This window comes from Artemia franciscana, chromosome 14 (genome assembly GCF_032884065.1).
Source record: "Artemia franciscana chromosome 14, ASM3288406v1, whole genome shotgun sequence".
NCBI lineage: Eukaryota > Metazoa > Arthropoda > Branchiopoda > Anostraca > Artemiidae > Artemia > Artemia franciscana.
In genome coordinates, this window is record NC_088876.1 from 41,316,901 (window position 1) to 41,335,117 (window position 18,217).

Below are 18,217 nucleotides of genomic sequence, written 5' to 3' on the forward strand. Positions count from 1 at the left end.
CTTGGTCTTGGTTTGAGAACATTGAAAAGTTTTTTAGGTATGATAATAGCTAGGGCACCAGCATCGATTTTGAAGGTGACATTGCTTTGTTCGTTGATCAAGAGCTTAACGTACGGCTAATCAACACCATTGTCCATGTTTATAATATTAATAAATAGCTCATCACTACTGTCGTTCCTGTAATCGTGATTTTGCTGTAGTTGGCTTATAATGTGTACTGATTTTTTTTTGCATTTGCAAACCTTTGCAAAATGATTTGGTTTGTCACAGATGCTGCATATCTTTCTTGCTTGATATGGTTGACTTCTACTAGGATCAGGTTGTGACATTGTTTTGAGCTTTACCTGGGTTTGTACATACGTTCAAGCAATGTTAACTGCTTGTGACAAGGTAAGGTTGAACCCTACTTGGATTAGTTTCTTTTTGACTTTTGCTGATGAGGTTCCACATACAAATCTGTCTCTTTTCATTTCCTTAGTAATAGCTGTCGTAGAATAGGCATATTCGCGAGCTGGAATCTTTATATTGGTTATGTATTGCTCAACTGATTCGCTATCTCGCTGGTTATATTTAAGAAAAAGGTACTTTGAGAAGACAGTCTTGCTTTGTGGGTTGAAGTATTCAGTGAATTTGCTTATACATGGTTGAATTTTATCTTGCTCTTCTGTTGTGAATGTAAAAGTACTGAAGATGTCTTTCCTTTTTCTCCAAGCCAAATCCAAGAAAGAGCACTGGACTTTTTCAGTTTTTCCACTCAGAGGGCCTTCACACATCAGAGTTGCACAGTTTTTAAATGTCGTGCATGCTTCTTCAAGATTGTCACTGTCCACTCCATTGTTGGGTAGGGAACACTGGTTTCCATTCTTCTTTACGAGGTTTCTGACACCGTACATAAATTATGGTCTTTTTATTCGAATATTTCCTAGAAACCCAGATCACCTAGAATAGGAAAGTGAGTTAGAATGTTATGCTTTGATAAAGGTTGAGAATAGCAGCTCTATAGAAAGAGACATGCTGGTACAAGAGATGTTTTTAGATTTTATGCTTTCTTTTTAAATTCATCTTTAACCCCCAGCAGAATAGGCCCAGCCAACCATCTGTGGAGAAGACCTTTGCTAAAGCTCTTCCATTTGCTGAATCAAACACTTGCTCATAATCTATGAAAGCTATGATTATAGCCTAGGTGTTTGATAACTAAGACACATCTTTAGCTTTCCTCTAACCATAAGAGGCCTAAATATAGGATAGTTCACATTTCTGACCTAAAATTAAAATAAACCTACCACTTGATGCCTTGGTAAATTTCTTGCAGTTCATATAATTGACTTACCAATAAAGTGTAAATGCAACTTGATACCTTTTTTTTACATTCTTTACAAATATTATAATTGCTTCTGCTGCAAATTTATGAGTTCTTAAAAATGATGAATTTTCAATTAAAGTAGCCTATATGTTATTGGTCATTTTTGACAAAATGATACTATATTTTCTCAGCACTGTTTTTGGGTTGTTTCGACAAAATAATACTGTATTTGGTAAAATTCTAGTTTTGAGACTTCTTGCTATCTTGGAAAGGGGCTAGGCTTAGGAAATGAAACTTTCAGGGGTGGGTTTACAGGCTAAAGTATGTCCCAGGAAGGTATTTTGAAGTACCTAGGCCTACCTCCACTCCCTCTCTCTCTAGAGGGTCCTGACCTTTGATGAACTTTAAAAATATATGTCTTATAAAAGTGAAACCTTACAAAATAGATCTTCTGCTTGAATAAAGTACACCAAAATTGTTTTCAGCTTCCCAACTTTGCTCAATCCCAATTTATAAGGTTTTAAAGGTATGCAAATACATTTCTTTGAAAAAAAAACAACATTGATACGGCTCAGAATTCTACTCAAATAGGCTAACAGGAATTGTATTTTCAGAACCAAAGGCAGAGAAAAAGCAACTTGTAACTGAAAATTAAGGTAAAATGGTGTTTGTTAAAATTTCAATAGGTATAGGACCTGTCATGTAGGCAAATCTCAGGAACTTTCCTGCTTGCATTATAACTCTGAAATTCAAATCCTCAAGGGCTGAGGGGCTGACATCCCCAGTGTCAATACCCAGAATTACACAAGATTTTATTATATTTTAATGTTCCATTACCATCTATGACACATGCCTTGGTTTATTATGATTAAATCTAATAGTTTCCAAGTTAAAAGACTGTCTAGTTTAATGCTTTTTCAACACTGTCACTAGTTAATGTTAGAATTAAATCATTAATGAGAAAAAACATGCTACTTCAAAGTTTTTGAGCTTGTCAAATCTATCTGAATAGTTTAAATTTATTTTATTTTGTTTATTAAAGTAATGTGCAGTTTGAATTTTTACTATGCTATGTTTTTTTTATATTTTCAACTTTTTTTCCATGTTTTGCTCAATTTGTTTAAAATCATGCTCATTTTGAGCTTTTTTAAAAATTACTATCCTATTTTGTTCTTGAAAGATTAGCTTATTTTGATTGAAAAAAAGTTATCATTTCTTTCAGTGGTGACACATATTTTGAGTAGGTTTTAGAAGATATATTGGTCTTTATTTTTATCTTTTAGCTTGTAAATAAATCAAATATTGAAGGCTTAGATTACCTTATATTCTTCAGTAAAAAGGCAAAAATTTATTGTAACACAGGAACCATGTAATACAGAAAACAGAGTTCCTGGAAAATATCTCTCAAATGTTCATCCTGGAGTCTGCCAACTTCATAACTTCCTGGGAGGTAGCTACCTTTCCAAAATTACAGCTTTAAATTAACCCTAGACACTACTAGATGGCAATCTTTACATTTAACATCAATAACAGCACTCCTTTCCACCTTAGTATCTTGTATAGGTCCAGCCAGTCTTTGGCTTACAATAACATAATCAATAAGCTTTGTTCTCTTACCATCATGTGAATACCATGTTAACTTATGGTCTGTTTTTTTTTTTTTTTTTACCAAAAACCCTATTGATTATAACTAGATTGGAATACCTACAAAATATCAGTAGTCTGTGGCCAATACTGTTTTCCTTTCCTCCACCAAGTTTACCTATGGTAGGATACCATATTTCTATCTACCTGGGGTCCTGTCAATTTGCTCCTGTAAATACAAGTGAAATTCATCTGAGTCACCACTATCCCTGTCTGTTTGTTTTTACTGGGGCTTGTACTACAATAGCTGATACTGTGAATTTTTTACTCATAAACTGAACAATTCTATTATTAATAGCTACCACCACCTAAATAAAACTTAGTAGCTTCCTTATTAATCATGAGCCCTACTCCCTGTCTATTTATCCCATCCATCTTGCCTGAGTAAATAATTTTTATATCTCCCAATTTCATGCTCACTATCCCTGGGATGACTCTTATTAAGTTCCAGTTCCAAAAATTTTAGGGAGATATATGGACTAACAACAAGTCCTTTCACCTCTTTGACTTCTTCTTCAGAAAAATTAGCCACTGGAAGCACTTTTCTCCTCCAGTCAGCAAACAATGAATACATACAATTATGAAATATAAGTCCAATATATAAGTCAATCATGTAAGTCCAATTCCAGTCATCTGAATTGGAAAGTCAGAATGTTGTTCTAAATGTTGTGAAAGTTCCAACTTTCATATGCTTTAAATCATTGAAAATATTTTTGCTTCAGGAAAAGTAATGGTCCTGGATGCTAGTACAGGATAGAGACCAACATGTCTTCCCAAGTCTACACTAAAGCGCTTATTTCAGTTTATAACTGGACAGCAAGAAGTCCTTGGGACCTCCAGTTGATTTGAGGCTTTGTGCAATCCTGGACCTATCTTGGTCACGACATGGTTTTCAGCAATTGATGATGCTCTTCTATCATCAGTTGTAAAAATCCTGCACAATAGGGACAGGCTAGATATGAGTTCTTGAAATTGATCTTATAGGGCTCATTTTGGACAATGACTAAAAATTCATTTTTAAAATTTTAGCCACTTAGATGGTGATCTTGAAAGTGTTACTTTTCTTGCATTGCAAAACCTATATTCTGAAGTTGTTCTGCGAAATTTTTATTTACTGTAAGGATCATCTGTGCTTGACAAGAGTCATTTTAATGAGCTATTTTTTAGAGAGATTTTTTGCTTTAGTTCTCCAGTACAAAAAGAAAGGAACATATCCAAGCATTATTTATGAAATTATACATTTGTGAGTGGTATTAATCCAACTTTGTAAGTTTGGAGATAGTACTATGGATTCACCTCAAATTCCACATATGGTTGATTGCAGTGCCCTTTGTGAGGTCTCCATTAAGTATGGTAAGTTATTTTATTATTATTATTAAAATTTGTGTGTAGAAGAGAGAAAAAAGTAACAGAAAAAATGGTAGGGAACAATTTTCCCTTTTTATATATCTCCTGTAGTAAAGCAGATTGGTTGTTGTGAAGTGTGTGTTATTATGGCCCTTGAAGTTCGTATGGGGTATAGTCCTAAGGGTGATTAATGCTAGGGTAGCGTTTCCTTCAGGTTGGCCTGACTAACTATGCAAGGCATACCTACTGAGTATAGATGAGAAGATTAAGTAACATTATAGAGAGGCTTAATAAAGTTTTATCAGTTTTATTGGACTCAACAACAACGGAACTTGGGTCTGGCTATATATATATGCCACACAGACTCTTTGCCCCAAAGATTATACTAATAAAATGATATAATTCGAAACTATAAGATATTAAGGGCACTTACAATATTCAAAAGTACTCACAAGTAAAAAGGGCCAGAGGTCTCCTGAAAAAATAGTATCCAAAAAGTTTTTTTTCTAGATACAATAAAATATATCTATTCTACCTTAGGTCAACCATGATCTTTCTGTGCCACAAACGTACATAAGCAAGGAAGTGTTTATTTCTCAAAACCCTTGAACGCAGATTCAAGGGTAGTTTTCCAAGATGTGAGGTACTCTTAAGGTTAGCTTTCACTTTGTATCTTAGTAAAGTGGTATTTCTAAAACCTATGATTTATTTTGCATCATAATTTTTCATTTCAAATTAAATCAATTTTTGCTTAATTGGTCAGGTTACCGCAGTACTCTCCCCTTTAACAAAGTTGTCCACAACTCTTCACATATTAATGTAAGGAAAATTAATTTTTAAACAATTTGAAACATGCTTATAACGCCATTGTTATTTATTGGTTCATTCTTCTTTTGTTTTACAACCTCAATTTGCTTATTGAGGTTTATTTCATTTCAACTGTAGCCTGAAATTAAACATAATATTTTTTATTTTAACTCTAAACTTTCATTTTAACACAAAATATTAACACATTTTCTTTCAATAATTTCAAGCTATTTAGTCTATAAGCAATTTCGCTTACACATCTTAGACCTAGGATATAATGATTTCACTTGTCAGTCTTTGATTTGGTATTTAACTTCTCAGTAATTTCTGCATACTGCTGATGTCTGGTTGAGACTATGAGGTGTCAGTTGTGGTTTGATTTCCAACAAAGTCGACTTTTAGGTCCTGGATAATCAGATTGGCTTTGAAATTTGCTAACAAGCAGGCGCTTCAAAATACATCCAAATCTGTTTGAAACTGCATTCAAAAATTTGGTTTCCAAAAAAAGAAAAAACTAGGACTGTATCCAATTGAAGCAAAAATCGTTACATACAAAAAAACATAAAAATTTTGTATATTGATATTACTCATCTTGGTTTGTATTATAATTTTTGTTAAGTCATTAAAATATTTATAATATATGAGTTTTTATTAAAAAAAAGTGATAGTTACTTTTAAGATAACACATTATATATATATATATATATATATATATATATATATATATATATATATATATATATATATATATATATATATATATATATATATATATATATATATATATATATATATATATATATATATATATATATATATTTAAACATACATATTTATTTATTTTGCGTCATAAATATTTTATTTCTTAATAAATCAAATTCTGCTTAATTGGTTAGGTAATCACACTCCCATGGGCCTATAAAGTTGTCTCCAGTAAAAAATAAGAACAAAGTTACAAGTTAAAAAATAAGAACAAGAACAAAGTTAAAAACAAAAAAAAAGGCAGGTTTTTGGCAACTGTTTAGCAGAAGGCTTTTTCTTTAGTTTTTTGTTGTGTAATTTTTATCATTTTTGCCATGATTCAAGATAAAAATTTAAGTATTCAAACAAATTTTTTAATTTTTGTATGGTTTTATAAATTTTGAAAGGCTTATGAAGTCTAAAGTCTAACTATCTGCACTGGAGTTTCAATAAAAACAAACTAATACCAGTTTTAAGCTGAACCAAATCTTACTTCGGATTTAAACTTAAACGTAAGATAAAAAAAAAAACAGAAGATGGATAATCAAATCTTAATGTAAATAAATCTATGTGTTACACTTCTGTTAGTAACTTTATACTTTGTCCAACATATACTAATAGCCCTATATATACCCACTACATATACCCCTTCTAATTGTACAACAACAAAAGAAAGTGGTCTTCATCATTATTTTCCTTCTAATTGTATTTTGTTGTAGAAGTTGAAGCTGCTCATCCTGGTGATTCTGAAGTCCTGTTTGATATTCAAAGCTCTCTTTCGTCTCCAACACTTGAAGATGGTATTTTGGGTGCTTTCCCCATCATTTCAGTACCATGTAAACTTGAACCTCACACCCAGGAATTGGCCTCCACTTCTATGGACACAAAAGGTACATATGATAAATCTAGTATTCTAGGAATACAATAGTTATCTTAGCTTATATCCATTAGTATATTTGTTTTTATAATAGGCTAATATTGATTAAAAATTTTGTATCACTGAATTTTTATCTTAATTCATGATCAAACATTACAAAATGTAAACTACAGCTATTTTTATATCAGTATTTTACTAATATTTTTCTGTATTTTTTAAAATATGCATTATTATTTTTTTTATTTTTTTTTCTATGAATTGCTTTCTAAAATTTCTTTAGTCATTTAAGTTATTTTTTAAAATAAAATAATAAATCATCGCAAAAAGGCCATATTGCTGCCGTGCTAGACCATAACCATACATATCCTTTATCCTGCATATAATACATATCCTTTAACCTGCATTAAATCCCTCCTGAAAGAAGTGTTCACATATTAAAAGTTTGGATAATGAAATTTGAACTATGAAACTTTCTCCCTTCCTCTCTATTTCTTAAAGAACTATGTGGTGGAAATCAAACGATGAATTAATAAGGCTTCTGAGTCAAAATTGTTATTGTTCCTGGAGATTTGAATCTCCAATCAACAAAGTGGGTTGACAGACATGGCTAGTCAAGTAGTGATTCCATAGTCCCTTTGCTAGAATCCCTAGAAGATTCACTTCATCAGACAGTTTTCGATACTAGGCAACGGGTTTTGGCAGATCCCATTCCTATTTGATTTAATTTTAATTCATGATCCATAATCTGTTATCACCATTACATTCCTTCCACTATCTTACCCAAATGACCAAATAGTTATTGAGGGTTAATTAAAGCTGTTTCCCAAAGAAATCAATTGCTTACACATCCCCTTACTGATTACAGCCTGAATAGATAAGACCTATTGGCTTTTAAGTGGTCATTATTTGACCAAGTAGATGTTCATGAATATTGACTGTTAAATAAAGAAACGATGGTCAAGATTAATGGCAATTTAATTAATGTAGCAAATTTAAACACCATCAGGTTAAATCGAACTAATGTTCGGTACTCGGTTGTATCATATGACTAAGCATTTCAAAGGCTTAGTCTGCCTCAAATGGAGTTTGGCCGATGCGTTCCCTCCCTCCTCAACAAGAGAGGCTACGAACTAGAGTCCGGACATAGCCATACCAGTAAGTCCATAAAAGGTCTGAAAGACATGGATTACCCATGGTTTCTTGAGAAGTCCAAGCTTTCCACCGTCAGCTACAATAGGAAAAGAGAAGATGTCATTATGGTCTGCAAGCAACTAAATTCTGTTGAATTATCCTTCTAGTTGGAAAATACGGCCAGAACAAGACCCTGCCTAATGAAGTAGAGCAAAGACACTTTTAATTGACGCAATAACATGGTACTGGTACATGGCTACACGGTACTCGTATTATAAAATTTATGATTTTTTTTGTCAAATAAGCTCAAAAATTCTATTTGTGTTAACAGTTTCTTGAATATAAGGATAAAAAACGGGAGAATAGGAAAAGCTGGCAAATTTGATCTCATCAAGTTAATCTCAAGCCTATTTACCTGCAACTGAGAATTTAAACAACACTTGGAAATAAGCCTATTATTAATGAACAACTAAGCAAACTAAATCAAATCATTAATGAAAGGAACTTGACCAAGACTTTTAACTTGTACCTGCCACATAACTCAAATAGAGTGCAATTGCTCAATTATTTTATTGTAGCCAAGATGTCAGTACTATTATGCTCAAATTCTTTCCCCATGAAAAAAAACAAAACTTTTTTTTATGTACAATAAGAAAGTGGAAAAATTGGAACCTGTCAGTGGATTTGGTTCATCAACCCCCTGAGTATGGATTGTTTAAAAACCTGGCTACTGTCTGGCTTAGGTCGGAATTTGATTGGTCAAAATTGGACACACTATGATATCACAAACGATACTAACATGCGTATAAGAAACATTTTCATGAATGTGTTATGTAGGTTTGGATTTTCCTCTTGAACAGAGTGATTTACGTTAAGTTCTTCAAATTCAAAATATATATATATATATATATATATATATATATATATATACATATATATATATATATATATATATATATATATATATATATATATATATATATATATATATATATATATATATATATATATATATATATATATATATATATCCAGGAATAATTAGATTGGTGTGACTGATGAGTCCACGTGGGTTTCTCATGGTGCTTCTATTATTGTAAGCCTGAATAAAAATACACATTATCATTTTCAAAAATTATCATTAATTAAGCTATTAAATTAATTAATTAAAGTATTATCCGAAAGTGCCTTTCTCAGTGCAATGTTATATTCGTATCTGCTGACATTGTGCGTCATGCTATTTTTCATTTAGAATCCATGTCCATTTATTTAGATGGGATCAGTGAGAATCATTTACATGTCGATTGTAGTGTGTTGTTGTTTCATTTACAGTCACTTTTTGAAATATCATTTTGTTGCTTGTCAACAAAATATCATTTTGTTGCTTGATGGTCTGGAATAGCTTCCTGTGTTGTACAATCAGCTCGATTTTTAAGTGGGCCAAGTTTAGATTAATAATACTGATTTTTATCCGTGAAAAACAAATTCATTTGACTAAATCTTTTAGTCTGTCCATGGAATTACAAAAGCAAGCTGTTCTAGGGGTGAGCCAGTAATAATGTTCTAGGGGTGCTGTTCTAGTATGTCCTAATGTTCTATAATGTATGTTCTATAATGTTATGTTCTAGTATAATGTATGCTCTAATACTATAATGTATGTTCTTTAATGTTCTAATATGTTCCAGTAATAATGTTCTAGGGGTGCGCCTGTATACTGATTACAGGCATGAACAAATTATAAAAAAAAATACTGATAATCTAAGCAAACACATACATAATTCTTTGCTGCGCTGCATTGTTTTCCTGTAATCTGTTGTTTACAATTTACATTCTGATAACAAAGCTACTATCTGAAACTTTTATCTGATAAGATGTTACAGAACATTGGCTGACCATGTATTGAAACAACAAAGAAAAATAGGCAAAATTCAATACAAAGACATCTAATTTCAAACTTCAAAGCTCAAAGCTTTCAGACTTTCGAAAAGCTATCAGACTTGATTTTTCATATTTAGTTAAATCTAACCCCTATTAATTGTGTGATTTGTAACAAGTTTGAATTATCTTTCTTTTCCTTTTATTTAGGTTTTATTCAAACCTTTCTTTTCTTAGTTTTCTTTCTTTCTTTTCTAAATTATCTTTCCTTTCCTTTTATTTAGGTTTTAATTGAACCTGATACGCGTAATGTCCAATACTTTAGATTTTGAAAACAAGTAGTAAGTAAAGTAGATTCGAATTACTTAGTATGTGTGGATACTTTCTATTTATATAATATTTTATAATCTTGAAAATATCTCTCAATTAACTTCTCTATCATTATAGAAATAATGAGTTCTACTGTCTGCAGATCTGGTGGTGTAATTCATTCGAAATTTTTAGACCCAAAAACAGTTGGTGGTGTGAAAGCAACTAGAAGTATCTGCTCGAAGTCATTTGGTAATCCACCAAGGGATAAATCATGTAATTGTTATGTATGCCTGAAGAGATTTTCTCGACAGAGCGATTTGAATACACATCAAAAAGTGCAAACGAGTGAGAAGCCATTCAAATGTGACGTATGTAAGAAGAGTTTTTCTCAGTTGAATACTTTGAATGTTCATTACAGAATACATACAGGCGAGAAACCGTTCAAGTGTGGTGTGTGTGAGAAGGATTTTTCTCAGTCGAATCATTTGAATGATCATCACAGAATACATACAGGCGAGAAACCGTTCAAGTGTGGTGTGTGTGAGAAGGATTTTTCTCACTTGGCTAGTTTGAAGTCTCACCAAAGAATACATACAGGCGAGAAACCGTTCAAATGTGATGTATGTAAGAAGAGTTTTTCTGAATTGAGCACTTTGAAAAGCCATCACAGAATACATACAGGCGAAAAACCATTCAAATGTGGTGTTTGTGAGAAGGATTTTTCTCACTTGGCTAGTTTGAAGTCTCACCAAAGAATACATACAGGCGAGAAACCGTTCAAATGTGATGTATGTAAGAAGAGTTTTTCTGAATTGAGTACTTTGAAAAGCCATCACAGAATACATACACGCGAAAAACTATTGAAATAGGATGCATGTGAGAAGAGTTTTTCTCAGATGAATATGTTGAGTAGACATTTCAGAACACATATAGGTGAGAAACTATTCAAATGTGATGTGTGTAAAAAGCGTTTTTCTCGAATGAATATTTTACCACAGATTACATACAGGCGAGAAAGAGTTTTTCTGAATTGAGTGCTTTGAACAGGCATTAAAGAATTAATACAGGGAAGAAATTCTTATGAATGTAAGATGAGTTTTTCTCATTTATTTAGGTTAAATACTCACCACAGAATGCATGCAGACAAAAAACCTTTTGAATGTGACGTATGAAACATTAGTTTTTCTCAGTTGAGTATAATCAGTTGAGTTTAAATAGGCTGAATCCCTCCAGAGGTATCATTTATGACTGTGGAGCTAAGGTCATTTAAGTTATTTGCTCATCATTATTAATAAACCTCAAAGAGTGCATTCAGGCGAGAATCCATTCAAATATGATTTATGTAAACAGAGTTTTTCTTGGGTGAATATTTTGCATAGCCATCATAGAATACATACAGGCGAGAAACCATTCAATGTAAGTGAGAAGAGTTTTCTGTGCTGAGTGCTTTGAACTTTAAATAATAATCAAAATAAAACTTTTTCTCTAAAGTATATTAGACTACTTCGAAGTCCAAAACTGAAGCACAAGCCCAGTTCTAGTGTTTTGGAATTTGCTATGGCTCCTGGCGTCTGACCTATAAATTTCTTCTGGTTGTCCCAATTTATGCTTTGCTTATAATTGTGTCTGAAATCTAATAGATTACTTTGTGTGCATTTAAATCAGTCATATTTAGCTCGCTTTTCTCATGAGAAATATCAAAAGAAGTTCAATGTAAGTGAAACACCCATTCTATGTTAGTGAGAAGTGTTCTCTGTGTTGAGTGCTTTGAACTTTAAATAATAATCAAGATAAAACTTTTTCTCTGAAACATATTAGACTACTTTGAAAACCATAACTAAAAATCAAGGATAGTTTTAGTGTTTTGGAATTTGCTATGGCCCTTGGCATCTGACCTATAAATATCTTTTCGTTATCCCAATGGTTCCTTTGCTTGTAATTATGTCTGAAATTTAATAGATTACTTTGTTTGCATGTAAAGCAATCATATTTAGCTAGTTTATCTCATGAGAAATTTGAAACGAAATGATATTCATTAATTTGGATGTATCTATGGCTTTAATTTTTTATTGTAGTTGAATTACAGGTCATTAAATTGTAAGATTGTAATTTTATTTAATTGCAATTGTTTTTTATTTTAAATCACAGTTAAATTAATTAAAATTACATTAAATTATTAAATTAATTAAAATTACAGTTAAGTAATTGTTAAATTACAATTTAATTGTAAGAACATATGAGATGAGTCTTAAGTTGTGTCTCTGTCCTTAGCTTTTCTATAAGAAACCCAGTTATGTGGCCGGACTTTAGCCAAATGATTGCATTAGCGCTGTCAGCCAAACTTTGACAGTCACCATACTGTTGGAGTAGTGTCTGGGATTTGGGAGTAGATGCTCAGTTTTTTTTCTCTAAATGCAATTTTTTGAACTTTCGCTGTATTCTTGTAAAGCTATGCCTTTGCCTCTTGCTTTATGTTTGGGGTTCATTATTTGATTCACTCACTTCAACGAATCATTTTCCCTCGTTTCTTATATGATTTTTCTTTTGTTTCTGTTTTGATTTGTTTTTCTTTTAACTATGATTGGTTGAAGTAAACAAAAGCTGGGGGTTGACAATCGCTTTGTTGACAGTCCATTTATTCTTGTTAGTGTTTTCCCTTCTTTCTTATAAATGTTTCTGTAAATTTTTTTTGTTAGTCAAGATAACTGATTTGTTTGATTCTAAACAGCTTTTAACACAAAATAAGGCTATTTAGTTCTCTATCTAGAATCCAGCTGTATACAGCTTTTTGTTAGAAAAAATAATAATTATTTCTGCTCAAAGAGGTGTTTTTATTTCTGCTCAAAGAGGTGTTTTTATTTCTGCTCAAGGAGGTGTATTATTTCTGCTCATTTCGAAAGGGTTCATGCTATTGCAACAGTCTTTTTCAGCCATTATGTTAATAGGCTTAAAGTATGTAGCACATAGTAGACACCAATGAAGACGAAAGATGTAGAAGATAAATATCGCTCAATGGATTTGTGGAAACTAAACTGGAAGCTAAACAAAATTTCCTCTTTTTTTTCGCTGCAACTCTCTGATTTAAAATGTATTAAACAGGACCAAGAGATTCTTCCTTAATCCAGTGAAGGCAGACAACAAAAAGTGGTTGCCGAGGCAGCCAAGGGTTGTCATGGTCGTAGTCAGAAATTTTTGCAGTCGCAAGTTGTCGCAGTTACAAGTAGTCACAGTTGCAAGTAGCTACAGTAGCATTTGACTTGTATTTGTATTTACAATTGCATGTTGTGGTAATTAATCTCAGTAGACGGTACTCAAGTTATGATTAGTCGTAAATAGTCACGACTGCAAGCTGTCGCAATCACAGTATATATATATATATCACAGCATATGATATATCCCGCAATCACAGTAAATATATATATATATATATATATATATATATATATATATGTGGTTCTAGGCTTTTACCCCCTCTCCTGAAGGAAACAGAACAAGTGACAGAAAGATGGGAAATATATAACTCCGGCTATACATTTGCAGACAAGGGGGAGGGGTGAAGTATTTGGGAAGTTTGAAGTTAGAAAACAATTCTTAGTTCACAATATGCAGAAAAATTGTGCCTGACACATTCTGCATGCAGACCCGCTATACCCTACGAATGGCCCTAATGTGCTAATATTTTGCCCCTAATGTGCAATTTGTTTCAAAAGTAACGATGAAGTTAAAGAAGAAACCTGTTTGTTCTCGAGTTTTAAACATCGTAAACTTGATTGAGTGGCGTATAATATACAATTACCAGAATTTTTCATGGAGAGAGAGCCGGATTTCCATTTATTATTTAAAACAATCAGAAATTAAATTTAAAAAAAAGAAGTTTTTACAACTGAAAGTTAGGAGCAACATCAAAACTTATCAGAAATTATTAAATGTGTGAAGGGGGTCGCCTTCTCCTCAACACTTCCCCTTTTACGTTAATTTTTTTTAGAATTTTGAAACAAAGCTTATTATTCTATGGCGTATAATACACAATTACCAGAATTTTTCATGGAGAGAGAGCCGGATTTCCATGCATTATTTAAAACGATCAGATTTTAAATTAAAAAAAAACGGAAGTTTTTAAAACTGAAAGTCAGGAGCAACATCAAAACTTATCAGAAATTATTAAATGTGTGAAGGGGGTTGCCTCCTCCTCAACACTTCCCCTTTTACGTTAATTTTTTTTAGAATTTTGAAACGAAGCTTATTATTCTAATTAAACGGCCAGCATGTTTCAGAAATCACTCTTAAAGAATTAGGATAAAAAGTCAAAACTTTAGTGTATAGAGCATGGTTTTTTGAAGAGTAAGTTTTATAAATTAATTTCTGATCATTTTTAAATAGCACCGGGAAATCGGGCTCTCTCTCTATGAAAAATTCCGGTACTTGTGTATTATACGCCACTCAGTCAAGTTTACGATGTGTAAAACTCGAGAACAAATCGGTTTCTTTGTTACTCTAGAAATAATTTTTGGCTATATATTTGCACATTAGGGGGGGGGGGGGAGAGTAAAGCATAGCGAGTCTGCATGTAAAATATATTAAATATAATTATTCTGCATATTATGAAGTAATAATTGTATTCCGACTTCAAGCCGTCCAAATACTTTACTCACTCCCACTTATGTGCAAATATATATCACAAATAACACATTTTCGATTTATTCTGTCACTTGTCTTTGTCTTGTCTCAAGCTAAGCTGAAAGAAACTAACGAAGAAACCCGTTTGTTCTCGAGTTTTACAGTGTAAACTTGAATGAGTGGTGTATAATACACACAAGTACGTTTTACACAGTGTAAACTTGGGTGGATAGTGTAGAATACACAAGATACAGAAGAACGAAAATTCCTTTCCCCTACAGAAAAAAACAAAGCTCAAATAAGATTAATAAATTTGGAAAGCCTTATTTTCCCGGGGTGTATTTTCTACGGAGGGGGGAGGTATATATATATATATATATATATATATATATATATATATATATATATATATATATATATATATATATATATATATATATATATATATATATATATATTGTAGGGGTCCTGGCACGTGGTAGGCTTCTCTATATGGATTGTCATCGTTATCTGTCTTCTGACCGCAGACATGAGCCTCTTCTTTATGTTATGACGGTACTACAGGTTCGTCAAAACCTCTCTGGGAAAATATGAATTTTTCCTTAAAGTCCCGAACTATTTAGATCGTTGTTGTGACCTGAAATGGTACTGATATAATATGTGCTATAATTATTAGTTGTTTAGTTAAATAAAAAAGAAATATTACTCTAGCAAAACGACATTTTGTTTGTAGTTGTCAGGGCTTCGTTAAATGTTCTTCGTTAATTTTCAGGTGGTAGCAGAACTTTTAAGCTACTTTGTCTTTTCACACAAGAAAATTGCATATATAACATTCCATGATTAAAAACTGGAGTACTAAGGTTGACATTATCAAATTCAAAAGCTTTGCCGCAGGGTCCAGGCACGCGGCAGGCTTCTGTATATGGATTCTCATCGTCACTTGTCTTCTAACCGCAGACATGAGCCTCTTCTTTATGTCATGACGGTACTACAGGCTCATTACAACCAACCTGGGAAAATATGAATTTTTCCTTAAATTCCTGACCTATTTAGATCGCTCTTGTGACCTGAAATGCCAATGATGTAATATATATTATAATTATTAATCGCTTAATTAATTAAAAGAAATATCACTCTAACAATAAGACGTTTTGTATGTAGTTGTCGGGCTTTCTTCCATGCTTCGTTATAAAAAGATACGGCATTAGACTTTACAGTCCTTACCGGCGGTGCTGATCTCCGTTTCTTGGCCCTTCAGCCAGGAAGTGCAATGGGGGCTTGGGGGCCAGCCATCCTGTGCTTTCGCACACCCTTCCTGTTTACCTTCCCCAGATTTCTCCAGGTACCCATTTAGAGCTGGGTCGACTCTGGCTAAGCTTACAGGGTCACACCACTGACCCCGTCCCAAACCAAAGCATTGGGTACACTGGGATTCTCTTCGTTTATTTTCAGTTGGTAAGAACTTTTAAGCTATGTTGTCTTTTCACACGAGAAAATACCATATATAACGTTCTATGATTAAAAATTAGAGTACTAAGGTCGACGCCAACAAATTCAAAAGTTCGCCCTTGCGACTTATGTATAGTCATGGCAAAAGTGGGTCGAAGTAGACCTGAAGGCATGTACTATGTTAGTACATCATATAAGCATTTCTTATGATATCATATAAGCATTTTCTTATATGATTTCTTACATAGCATAAATAAAACTGTTGATTCTGTTACACATATGTTATTTATTTAATATAATGTATGTTGGAAGGCCCAAAAAATGAGAATTTGCAGTTGCAGTTGCTATAAATAATGATCTTTGGAACCAACAACTGAACTATCAAACGTGATAAGATGTGAAAATCGACAACCTGGACCATAAAGTGTGACAACAAAAATACGGGCAGCTTAAGCAAAGGCCATTGCTAAATTGTCTGAAGTAATCAAAATCCAAAAACCTGTCAATAATGAAAATAAAGAGCGAAGACACGGGCGGTTAGAAGATGTGTGATAACGACAATTAAAGCATGTCAAAAAGGAAAAGGCTGACGTAGTTAGAAGATATTCGAAACCGCGGATAGAAGACACACGCAGGTAGAAGACATTGGACACCGAATATTTCAGCGAATCAACGAAAATCAACCTTGACAGCGAGAATCAAAACGTGTCAAAGTTGAAAAAGATAGGGATGATGATTGGGTTTGGGATTTTGACATGGATAAGATTATCAATGCATTCCACACCTTGTTAGAAAACAATGTCTTTTATAATGTCTTTTATAATGACAAAAGACAAGGTGAGGCAAAAGAAAAAGTTTTAGTCCCACCGCCTGAACAACTAAAAGAAACAAAGTTGGTCATTTATGCCTACCATACCTTAGAAAATCAAATACCTGGACTAGATAAATCATTTGGAGAAAAAAAAGTTTTTTCCCACCACCTGAACAATTAGAAGAAACAAAGGTTAAACGATATGTCTTTCGTAATGACAAAACACAAACCGAGGCAAAAGAAAGTTTTTGTGACACCAACTGAACAATTAAAAGAAAGAAAGGTTCAGCGATAGGTCTTTTATAATTACAAAAGACAAGCCGAGGCAAAAGTAAGAGAGCTAATAAAAAAAGGTAATTTTAAAAAGGTACTACTTCCAATTTAAGGTCCACTTGGACTTCATGACTTGTCGTCATGGTTTGTCGAAGGTCTAAGCCCTTAAAAATTGACCAAATCTTAAAACACAGACCAAATATGTGTTTTCTAATATATCTCAAGACCTCTATTTACTCGTGTTGAGAAATCCCTGCTCGTATCCTTATCCAAGATTTATCGAAGGTGGAAGACATTAACAAATTACCAAATCTGAAAATACAGAAAAAATGAGTTTAGTAGTATATCTTGAAGATCCAAATCTATCCGCCTAGAAAAATCCCTGCTCATATCCTTTCCCTAAATTTATCAAAGGGGTAAGACATTAAAAAAAAAGGACAAAATCTTAAAATACGGAAAAGATTTGTGTTTTCTAGTATATGGAGAAGATCCAAACCTATTTATGTAGAGAAATCCCTGGTCGTATCTTTACCCTAGATTTATCGAAGGTGTAAGACATTACAAAATGACCAAATCGTAAAATACAGAAAAAAAAATGTGTTTTCTAGTATACTTTGAAGATCCAAATCTATCGTATCCTTGGTCCAAAATCCCTGGTCGTATCCTTACCCTAGATTTATAAAAGGTGTAAGACATTGAAAAATGACAAAATCTTAAAATGCGGAAAAATTTGTGTTTTCTAGTATATCTTGAAGATCCAAATCCATCCGCGTAGAGAAATCCTTGGTCGTATCTTTACCCTAGATTTATCGAAGGTGTAAGACATTAAAAAATGACCAAATTTTAAAATACAGACAAAATATGTGTTTTAGTATACCTTGAAGATCCAAATCCATCCGAGTAGAGACATCCCTGGTCGTATCCTTACCTAGATTTATCGAAGGTCTAAGCCATTAAAAAAAAATGACCAAATCTTAAAATAAAGACAAAAGATGTGTTCTTTAGTATATCTTAAGACCTCGACGATCCA

General features: G+C 32.7%; 1 protein-coding gene across 4 annotated transcripts; it reads left to right on the top strand.

The window, feature by feature from the left end:
• The first annotated feature begins 614 nt into the window (after positions 1–614).
• Positions 615–12,859, top strand: LOC136035732 (zinc finger protein 664-like). 4 transcript variants are annotated; one of them, XM_065717703.1, is made up of 4 exons: positions 619–952; positions 4,133–4,300; positions 6,562–6,732; positions 10,173–12,859. In XM_065717703.1, the coding sequence occupies exons 2-4, from the start codon at positions 4,234–4,236 to the stop codon at positions 10,904–10,906; spliced, it is 972 nt and encodes a 323-aa protein (XP_065573775.1). In that variant the 5' UTR covers positions 619–952; positions 4,133–4,233; the 3' UTR covers positions 10,907–12,859. The 4 variants fall into 4 exon arrangements, with proteins under 4 accessions (XP_065573773.1, XP_065573775.1, XP_065573774.1 ...); XM_065717702.1 differs by having other exon boundaries at positions 619–841; XM_065717704.1 differs by having other exon boundaries at positions 854–875.
• The last annotated feature ends 5,358 nt before the right edge of the window (positions 12,860–18,217 follow it).

Coding starts and splice junctions, on each gene's coding strand:
- LOC136035732 (XM_065717701.1), top strand. CDS start 691: ATGTCTTTCCTTTTTCTCCAAGCCAAATCCAAGAAAGAGCACTGGACT. Junction 842..6,561: donor ACTGTCCACTCCATTGTTGG/GTAGGGAACACT, acceptor ATTTTGTTGTAG/AAGTTGAAGCTGCTCATCCT. Junction 6,733..10,172: donor CACTTCTATGGACACAAAAG/GTACATATGATA, acceptor CTATCATTATAG/AAATAATGAGTTCTACTGTC.